This window comes from Oncorhynchus nerka, linkage group LG13 (assembly GCF_034236695.1).
Source record: "Oncorhynchus nerka isolate Pitt River linkage group LG13, Oner_Uvic_2.0, whole genome shotgun sequence".
NCBI classification, from domain to species: Eukaryota; Metazoa; Chordata; class Actinopteri; order Salmoniformes; family Salmonidae; genus Oncorhynchus; species Oncorhynchus nerka.
In genome coordinates this window covers 22413246-22424301 of record NC_088408.1, presented here as the reverse complement: position 1 = coordinate 22424301, position 11056 = coordinate 22413246, and the positions used below count along the sequence as shown (strand labels likewise).

The window sequence follows — 11056 nt, the reverse complement described above, 5'->3', positions numbered from 1 at the left end:
TCTACTCCCCAGACCTCTTTTACTGTACTCTCTACTCCTCAATAGCTACTCTGTTCTCCTTCAGCCTACTGTAGAAAGTTAACTGCACCCGCAATGCTAGTCACATCTAAGTGTGCAGTCAGTGTAGGAGTAACAAGGTCTGAAATCACACAACCCAGTTAAGGATGTCTTTTCATCCAGTTTTGCTCACTGGGAAGACATTTACAGTACAATATATACAACATTGTATTGCTATGTATTTTCCCCGGCTGTGATTCTGATAGTAATGAGATATTTAGTAATGGCCGTTTGTTGTGTTGATAGCTGTAGTGTAGACACTGTATGTGAATGACGGAGTAGAAGAAGAGTGAGAGAGAACGTGTTGTAAGTATGTTGTGGTGTTTGGTTGAGAGATCAACATTTATTAAACCGTCTGCAGCTTCTCTACTAATAAACTCTGGGAAACCTAACCCTCTTAAACAGTCTGCAGCTTCTCTACTAATAAACTCTGGGAAACCTAACCCTCTTAAACAGTCTGCAGCTTCTCTACTAATAAACTCTGGGAAACCTAACCCTCTTAAACAGTCTGCAGCTTCTCTACTAATAAACTCTGGGAAACCTAACCCTCTTAAACAGTCTGCAGCTTCTCTACTAATAAACTCTGGGAAACCTAACCCTCTTAAACAGTCTGCAGCTTCTCTACTAATAAACTCTGGGAAACCTAACCCTCTTAAACAGTCTGCAGCTTCTCTACTAATAAACTCTGGGAAACCTAACCCTCTTAAACAGTCTGCAGCTTCTCTACTAATAAACTCTGGGAAACCTAACCCTCTTAAACAGTCTGCAGCTTCTCTACTAATAAACTCTGGGAAACCTAACCCTCTTAAACAGTCTGCAGCTTCTCTACTAATAAACTCTGGGAAACCTAACCCTCTTAAACAGTCTGCAGCTTCTCTACTAATAAACTCTGGGAAACCTAACCCTCTTAAACAGTCTGCAGCTTCTCTACTAATAAACTCTGGGAAACCTAACCCTCTTAAACAGTCTGCAGCTTCTCTACTAATAAACTCTGGGAAACCTAACCCTCTTAAACAGTCTGCAGCTTCTCTACTAATAAACTCTGGGAAACCTAACCCTCTTAAACAGTCTGCAGCTTCTCTACTAATAAACTCTGGGAAACCTAACCCTCTTAAACAGTCTGCAGCTTCTCTACTAATAAACTCTGGGAAACCCTCTTAAACAGTCTGCAGCTTCTCTACTAATAAACTCTGGGAAACCTAACCCTCTTAAACAGTCTGCAGCTTCTCTACTAATAAACTCTGGGAAACCTAACCCTCTTAAACAGTCTGCAGCTTCTCTACTAATAAACTCTGGGAAACCTAACCCTCTTAAACAGTCTGCAGCTTCTCTACTAATAAACTCTGGGAAACCTAACCCTCTTAAACAGTCTGCAGCTTCTCTACTAATAAACTCTGGGAAACCTAACCCTCTTAAACAGTCTGCAGCTTCTCTACTAATAAACTCTGGGAAACCTAACCCTCTTAAACAGTCTGCAGCTTCTCTACTAATAAACTCTGGGAAACCTAACCCTCTTAAACAGTCTGCAGCTTCTCTACTAATAAACTCTGGGAAAAACCTAACCCTCTTAAACAGTCTGCAGCTTCTCTACTAATAAACTCTGGGAAACCTAACCCTCTTAAACAGTCTGCAGCTTCTCTACTAATAAACTCTGGGAAACCTAACCCTCTTAAACAGTCTGCAGCTTCTCTACTAATAAACTCTGGGAAACCTAACCCTCTTAAACAGTCTGCAGCTTCTCTACTAATAAACTCTGGGAAACCTAACCCTCTTAAACAGTCTGCAGCTTCTCTACTAATAAACTCTGGGAAACCTAACCCTCTTAAACAGTCTGCAGCTTCTCTACTAATAAACTCTGGGAAACCTAACCCTCTTAAACAGTCTGCAGCTTCTCTACTAATAAACTCTGGGAAACCTAACCCTCTTAAACAGTCTGCAGCTTCTCTACTAATAAACTCTGGGAAACCTAACCCTCTTAAACAGTCTGCAGCTTCTCTACTAATAAACTCTGGGAAACCTAACCCTCTTAAACAGTCTGCAGCTTCTCTACTAATAAACTCTGGGAAACCTAACCCTCTTAAACAGTCTGCAGCTTCTCTACTAATAAACTCTGGGAAACCTAACCCTCTTAAACAGTCTGCAGCTTCTCTACTAATAAACTCTGGGAAACCTAACCCTCTTAAACAGTCTGCAGCTTCTCTACTAATAAACTCTGGGAAACCTAACCCTCTTAAACAGTCTGCAGCTTCTCTACTAATAAACTCTGGGAAACCTAACCCTCTTAAACAGTCTGCAGCTTCTCTACTAATAAACTCTGGGAAACCTAACCCTCTTAAACAGTCTGCAGCTTCTCTACTAATAAACTCTGGGAAACCTAACCCTCTTAAACAGTCTGCAGCTTCTCTACTAATAAACTCTGGGAAACCTAACCCTCTTAAACAGTCTGCAGCTTCTCTACTAATAAACTCTGGGAAACCTAACCCTCTTAAACAGTCTGCAGCTTCTCTACTAATAAACTCTGGGAAACCTAACCCTCTTAAACAGTCTGCAGCTTCTCTACTAATAAACTCTGGGAAACCTAACCCTCTTAAACAGTCTGCAGCTTCTCTACTAATAAACTCTGGGAAACCTAACCCTCTTAAACAGTCTGCAGCTTCTCTACTAATAAACTCTGGGAAACCTAACCCTCTTAAACAGTCTGCAGCTTCTCTACTAATAAACTCTGGGAAACCTAACCCTCTTAAACAGTCTGCAGCTTCTCTACTAATAAACTCTGGGAAACCTAACCCTCTTAAACAGTCTGCAGCTTCTCTACTAATAAACTCTGGGAAACCTAACCCTCTTAAACAGTCTGCAGCTTCTCTACTAATAAACTCTGGGAAACCTAACCCTCTTAAACAGTCTGCAGCTTCACTACTAATAAACTCTGGGAAACCCTCTTAAACAGTCTGCAGCTTCTCTACTAATAAACTCTGGGAAACCTAACCCTCTTAAACAGTCTGCAGCTTCTCTACTAATAAACTCTGGGAAACCTAACCCTCTTAAACAGTCTGCAGCTTCTCTACTAATAAACTCTGGGAAACCTAACTCGCTTAAACAGTCTGCAGCTTCTCTACTAATAAACTCTGGGAAACCTAACCCTCTTAAACAGTCTGCAGCTTCTCTACTAATAAACTCTGGGAAACCCTCTTAAACAGTCTGCAGCTTCTCTACTAATAAACTCTGGGAAACCCTCCCTCTAAACAGTCTGCAGCTTCTCTACTAATAAACTCTGGGAAACCTAACCCTCTTAAACAGTCTGCAGCTTCTACTAATAAACTCTGGGAAACCCCTCTTAAACAGTCTGCAGCTTCTCTACTAATAAACTCTGGGAAACCTAACCCTCTTAAACAGTCTGCAGCTTCTCTACTAATAAACTCTGGGAAACCTAACCCTCTTAAACAGTCTGCAGCTTCTCTACTAATAAACTCTGGGAAACCTAACCCTCTTAAACAGTCTGCAGCTTCTCTACTAATAAACTCTGGGAAACCTAACCCTCTTAAACAGTCTGCAGCTTCTCTACTAATAAACTCTGGGAAACCTAACCCTCTTAAACAGTCTGCAGCTTCTCTACTAATAAACTCTGGGAAACCTAACCCTCTTAAACAGTCTGCAGCTTCTCTACTAATAAACTCTGGGAAACCTAACCCTCTTAAACAGTCTGCAGCTTCTCTACTAATAAACTCTGGGAAACCTAACCCTCTTAAACAGTCTGCAGCTTCTCTACTAATAAACTCTGGGAAACCTAACCCTCTTAAACAGTCTGCAGCTTCTCTACTAATAAACTCTGGGAAACCCCCTTTAAACAGTCTGCAGCTTCTCTACTAATAAACTCTGGGAAACCTAACCCTCTTAAACAGTCTGCAGCTTCTCTACTAATAAACTCTGGGAAACCTAACCCTCTTAAACAGTCTGCAGCTTCTCTACTAATAAACTCTGGGAAACCTAACCCTCTTAAACAGTCTGCAGCTTCTCTACTAATAAACTCTGGGAAACCTAACCCTCTTAAACAGTCTGCAGCTTCTCTACTAATAAACTCTGGGAAACCTAACCCTCTTAAACAGTCTGCAGCTTCTCTACTAATAAACTCTGGGAAACCCCCTCTTAAACAGTCTGCAGCTTCTCTACTAATAAACTCTGGGAAACCTAACCCTCTTAAACAGTCTGCAGCTTCTCTACTAATAAACTCTGGGAAACCTAACCCTCTTAAACAGTCTGCAGCTTCTCTACTAATAAACTCTGGGAAACCTAACCCTCTTAAACAGTCTGCAGCTTCTCTACTAATAAACTCTGGGAAACCTAACCCTAAACAGTCTGCAGCTTCTCTACTAATAAACTCTGGGAAACCTAACTCGCTTAAACAGTCTGCAGCTTCTCTACTAATAAACTCTGGGAAACCTAACCCTCTTAAACAGTCTGCAGCTTCTCTACTAATAAACTCTGGGAAACCCTCTTAAACAGTCTGCAGCTTCTCTACTAATAAACTCTGGGAAACCTAACCCTCTTAAACAGTCTGCAGCTTCTCTACTAATAAACTCTGGGAAACCTAACCCTCTTAAACAGTCTGCAGCTTCTCTACTAATAAACTCTGGGAAACCTAACCCTCTTAAACAGTCTGCAGCTTCTCTACTAATAAACTCTGGGAAACCTAACCCTCTTAAACAGTCTGCAGCTTCTCTACTAATAAACTCTGGGAAACCTAACCCTCTTAAACAGTCTGCAGCTTCTCTACTAATAAACTCTGGGAAACCTAACCCTCTTAAACAGTCTGCAGCTTCTCTAAATAAACAAACCTAATTAATTCCTTTTCAACAGTCTGCAGCTTCTCTACTAATAAACTCTGGGAAACCTAACCCTCTTAAACAGTCTGCAGCTTCTCTACTAATAAACTCTGGGAAACCCTCTTAAACAGTCTGCAGCTTCTCTACTAATAAACTCTGGGAAACCCTCTTAAACAGTCTGCAGCTTCTCTACTAATAAACTCTGGGAAACCTAACCCTCTTAAACAGTCTGCAGCTTCACTACTAATAAACTCTGGGAAACCCTCTTAAACAGTCTGCAGCTTCTCTACTAATAAACTCTGGGAAACCTAACCCTCTTAAACAGTCTGCAGCTTCTCTACTAATAAACTCTGGGAAACCTAACCCTCTTAAACAGTCTGCAGCTTCACTACTAATAAACTCTGGGAAACCCTCTTAAACAGTCTGCAGCTTCTCTACTAATAAACTCTGGGAAACCTAACCCTCTTAAACAGTCTGCAGCTTCTCTACTAATAAACTCTGGGAAACCTAACCCTCTTCAACAGTGACACAGTAACACGTTTGTTTTAAACTAACTCAAGTATGTAAATGTTCGACCTGTGGTGATTTTAACATGTTACAGAAATGTTGATATAAAATGTAACACGGCAGTGTTCTATTTTGACCCTTTAGAAAAACCTTCTGCTTTCTAGTCACTGACTGACTGGCTGAGAGGGTTTTTAAGAAACATAACATTTTGTTTTTCTAATTAATTCCTTTTCAGCAATGGGGACAAAAGTGATTTTTTAAACGTAGACCAGTTAGTCAGCTTTCTGAATGAAGTAAGCTCTTTATCATTCATTAACTTCTCTGTGTGACTGCTTGACCCCTACCCTCTCACCTGACACGGGGTAGAAGTTGCTCTTAGGCAATGATATAGGATCCGTTTCAGATGCCCCTCCTCAAATCCTTAAAGGAACATTTCACCATTTGCGACTTCATATTCATCATCTCCAGCACCTCCCCATCATCAACATGTGTGAACATGGCGTGTTTCTATGTTCTGTAAAAATATTACGAAGGCAATTCGTAGGCAATGCCTACTTACAATTGGTGAAAATCACACGAATAAGACAGATGTCATTGGAAACACTGTCACTGTGAACATAGAAACACACCATTTTCACATATGTTGTGGTGGTGCTGGAGATGATGAATATGAAGTTGAAAAATGGGGAACAATTTGGAGATACAATGCAAAACTGATCTTAGATCAGTGTCTGTAGGGGTAACTTCATCCTGCCCCTCAGCTGCTTTCCCCCATCCCGACCTATACTGAACAAAAATATAAACGCAACATGTAAAGTGTTGGTCCCATGTTTCATGAGCTAAAATATTAAGCACAAAAGCTTACTTCGGCTCAAATGTTGAGCACAAATTTGTTAACATCCTTGTTAGGGAGCATTTCTCCTTTGCCAAGAAATTCCATCCACCTGACAGGTGTGGCATATCAAGAAGTCGATTAATGTGCCACTCTAAAATGTGCAGTTTTGTCACACAACACAATGCCGCAGATTTATTAAGTTTTGAGGGAGGATGCAATATTGGCATGCTGACTGCAGGAATGTCCAATAGAGCTGTTTCCGGAGAATTGAATGTTAATTTCTCCACCATAAGCTGCCTCCAACATAATTTTAGAGAATTTGTCAGTACGCCCCACTAGCCTCACCACAGACCACGTGTAACCATGCCGGCCCAGGAACTCCACATCCGGCTTCTTCACCTGCGGGATGGTCAGAGACCAGCCACCCAGACGGCTGATGAAACTGAGGAGTATTTCTGTCTGTAATAAAGCCCTTCTGATTGGCTGGACCTGGCTCCCCAATGGCCACAGCCATACTGTAGGCCCTCCCACTTGGGATCCAGGCCCACCCATGGCTGTGGCCCTGCCCAGTCATGTGAAATAGATTAGGGCCTTATGAATTTATATCAATTGACTGATTTCTTTATAGAAACTCAGTAAAATTGTTGAAATTGTTGCATGTTGCGTTTATATGTTTGTTCAGTATATTTCTCCCCAGCCCCGCCTACTTGTGACTGATTGTGTAACCATGGCAACCTGGGGAGGGAGGGGCTTTCTGTATGGCCATTTTGTCTGGTTTCTGTCTACTTGCTGACTGCCTGCCTTCAAGTTTCACATGTTTTATTGTCACGTGCACTAGCACAGTGAACTGCATTTCTTGCTTTCTCTTTCCCAACAACACAGTGATCAATATTGGTATCCTATTCACTTTCTTTTGTGCTAGTGGTCTCTGCTTTGGCTGAAAACGTACCTGCTTCTACTTCTATCTACTGTGTGTGAGGCTTTTTCTCTGTGTGCAATGCTGAAGTGAATCCCCATTAGTACAAAGTCTGTGAATGCTACCTGCTATAGTGGCAAGTGGTGTTGTTATGATCCCTGCTGATGTGTGAATCTCTACCCTCTCTGCTTGTGAGACCACACGCGTTCCCTACCTTTGGCTAATACACACCTCCAATACCCACCCCATTGCAGTAGCTCTGTACCAGTAATTGTAGCATTTTGGTTTTCATTTGAACACCCACAAATGAAAGATGTGTTTGTACGGGAGTTAGTACTATATACATTGTCACTGTATCAGTCTAAACTGTTACTCTCTGTTGTTTGTCAGCTGTGTGTGTGTTTAGTCTCTTGTTATAATGGTTCCAATCCTAACCTGACTGATGTGTGTAGCAGAGGTGCATGATGAGTAGCCTAACGCTAGCTTGAGACATGAAAGCTGCCTTTAGCTCCAGGAGTTCATTCCTAGGCATTGGCTCAGCAGGTTAATAATAGTCTTGTGCTACCTAGACAAAAACCGGGTTCAAACTCAGTTGGTCACATGACTTGTGCACGTAAAGTTTCTTGAAGGTAAAATAAATAAATAAACAGTTTCTTGAAAGTTTTGCCAAAAGCATACATTAGTGTCCATGGCGGATTTACACAAAGGTTTAAGTTACATTCACAATTCTCAAGTTAGAAATGGGACCTATTTCCTTAGTGTGCAGTGACATGCATGTGTACAGTATGTGCTTGTGAGTGAGACGGTGTTGTGTATCATTGCTTTCTCCAGAATCAGCGCGACCCGCGGCTAAACGAGATCCTGTTCCCCTTCTACGACCCGAAACGAGCCATGCAGATCATCGAGAAGTACGAGAGAGACCCAGACCTCAAGAAGAAAGGTGAGAGAGATGGATGTAGAGAGAGATGCAGATCATCGAGAAGTACGAGAGAGACCCAGACCTCAAGAAGAAAGGTGAGAGAGATGGATGTAGAGAGAGACCCAGACCTCAAGAAGAAAGGTGAGAGAGATGGATGTAGAGAGAGATGCAGATCATCGAGAAGTACGAGAGAGACCCAGACCTCAAGAAGAAAGGTGAGAGAGATGGATGTAGAGAGAGACCCAGACCTCAAGAAGAAAGGTGAGAGAGATGGATGTAGAGAGAGACCCAGACCTCAAGAAGAAAGGTGAGAGAGATGGATGTAGAGAGAGACCCAGACCTCAAGAAGAAAGGTGAGAGAGATGGATGTAGAGAGAGTTGCAGATGTGAAGAAGAAAGGTGAGAGGGATGGATGTAGAGAGAGATGCAGATGTGAAGAAGAAAGGTGAGAGAGATGGATGTAGAGAGAGATGCAGATGTGAAGAAGAAAGGTGAGAGAGATGGATGTAGAGAGATGCAGATGTGAAGAGAGAGGTGGATGGATGTAGAGAGAGATGCAGATGTGAAGAAGAAAGGTGAGAGATGGATGGATGCAGATGTGAAGAAGAAAGGTGAGAGAGATGGATGTAGAGAGGTGCAGATGTGAAGAAGAAAGGTGAGAGAGATGGATGTAGAGAGAGATGCAGATGTGAAGAAGAAAGGTGAGAGAGATGGATGTAGAGAGAGATGCAGATGTGAAGAAGAAAGGATGAGCAGATGAAGAAGAAAGGTGGATGTAGAGAGAGATGCAGATGTGAAGAACGGTGAGAGAGATGGATGTAGAGAGAGATGCAGATGTGAAGAAGAAAGGTGAGAGAGATGGATGTAGAGAGATGCAGATGTGAAGAAGAAAGGTGAGAGAGATGGATGTAGAGAGAGATGCAGATGTGAAGAAGAACGGTGAGAGAGATGGATGTAGAGAGAGATGCAGATGTGAAGAAGAAAGGTGAGAGAGATGGATGTAGAGAGAGATGCAGATGTGAAGAAGAATGGAGAGAGATGGATGTAGAGAGAGATGCAGATGTGAAGAAGAAAGGTGAGAGAGATGGATGTAGAGAGAGATGCAGATGTGAAGAACAGACCTGTGAAGAAGAAAGGTGAGAGAGATGGATGTGAAGAGAGAGACCCAGACAGATGTCAGATGTGAAGAAGAAAGGTGAGAGAGATGGATGTAGAGAGAGACCCAGACCTGCAAGAAGAAAGAGTGGATGAGAGAGATGCAGATGTGAAGAAGAAAGGTGAGAGAGATGGATGTAGAGAGAGATGCAGATGTGAAGAATAATGGTGAGAGATGGATGTAGAGAGAGATGCAATGAAGAAAAAGGTGAGAGAGATGGATGTAGAGAGAGATTGCAGATGTGAAGAAGAAAGGTGGATGAGGGATGGATGTAGAAAGAGAGAGATGGATGTAGAGAGATGCAGATGTGAAGAGAAAGGTGAGAGAGATGGAGAAGAAAGATGTGAGAGAGATGGATGTAGAGAGATGCAGATGTGAAGAAGAAAGGTGAGAGAGATGGATGTAAGAAGAAAGAGAGATGGATGTAGAGAGAGATGCAGATGTGAAGAAGAAAGGTGAGAGAGGATGGATGCAGATGTGAAGAGAGAAAGGTGAGAGATGGATGAAGAATGCAGATGTGAAGGTGAGAGAGATGGATGTAGAGAGAGATGCAGATGTGAAGAAGAAAGAAAGATGGATGTAGAGATGGATGTGAAGAAGAATGGTAGAGAGATGGATGTAGAGAGAGATGCAGATGTGAAGAAGAAAGGTGAGAGAGATGGATGTAGAAGAAAGGTGAGATGGATGTAGAGAGATGCAGATGTGAAGAAGAAAGGTGAGAGAGATGGATGTAGAGAGAGATGCAGATGTGAAGAAGAAAGGTGAGAGATGGATGTAGAGAGAGATGCAGATGTGAAGAAGAAAGGTGAGAGATGGATGTAGAGAGAGATGCAGATGTGAAGAAGAAAGGTGAGAGATGGATGTAGAGAGAGATGCAGATGTGAAGAAGAACGGTGAGAGAGATGGATGTAGAGAGAGATGCAGATGTGAAGAAGAAAGGTGAGAGATGGATGTAGATGTGAAGAAGAACGGTGAGAGAGATGGATGTAGAGAGAGATGCAGATGTGGAAGAAGAAAGGTGAGAGAGCTGGATGTAGAGAGATGCAGATGTGAAGAAGAACAGATGTGAGAAAGATGGATGTAGAGAGAGATGCAGATGTGAAGAAGAAAGGGATGAGAGAGATGGATGTAGAGAGAGATGCAGATGTGAAGAATGGAAAGGTGAGATGAAGAAGAAAGGTGGATGGATGTAGAGAGAGATGCAGATGTGAAGAAGAATGGTGTGAGAGATGGATGTAGAGAGAGAGAGATGGATGTAGAGAGAGATGCAGATGTGAAGAAGAATGGATGGTGAGAGATGGATGGATGTAGAGAGAGATGCAGATGTGAAGAAGAAAGGTGAGAGATGGATGTAGAGATGCAGATGCAGATGTGAAGAAGAACAGATGAGAGAGATGGATGTAGAGAGAGATGCAGATGTGAAGAAGAAAGATGGATGAGAGAGATGGATGTGAGAGAGAGATGCAGATGTGAAGAAGAACGGTGAGAGAGATGGATGTAGAGAGAGAGATGTGAAGAAGAAAGGTGAGAGAGATGGATGTAAGAAGAATGGGTAGATGCATGAAGAAGAAAGATGGATGAGAGAGATGGATGTAAGAAGAAAGAGATGGATGTAAGAGAGATGCAGATGTGAAGAAGAATGGTGAGAGAGATGGATGTAAGAAGAGAGATGGATGCAGATGTGAAGAAGAAAGGTGAGAGAGATGGATGTAGAGAGAGATGTGAGATGAGAGAGATGGAAGAAGAGATGCAGGTGAAGAGAGATGGATGGATGTAGAGAGAGATGCAGATGTGAAGAAGAAAGGTGAGAGAGATGGATGTAGAGAGAGATGCAGATGTGAAGAAT

At 42.2% G+C, this 11056-nt stretch overlaps 1 protein-coding gene across 3 annotated transcripts in view; it reads left to right on the top strand.

The window, feature by feature from the left end:
- LOC115125070 (1-phosphatidylinositol 4,5-bisphosphate phosphodiesterase beta-4-like) overlaps positions 1-11056 on the top strand; it is a 78694-nt gene that overhangs the window by 970 nt on the left and 66668 nt on the right. The window contains exons 4-5 of one of the 3 annotated variants that reach the window (XM_065026259.1): positions 5620-5677; positions 7967-8075. In XM_065026259.1, the coding sequence (XP_064882331.1) occupies positions 5620-5677; positions 7967-8075 (167 nt within the window). Of the gene's footprint in view, positions 1-5619; positions 5678-7966; positions 8076-8130; positions 8270-11056 lie in introns of those variants that run through there. The other 2 variants (XM_065026260.1, XM_065026261.1) reach the window with 2 other exon arrangements.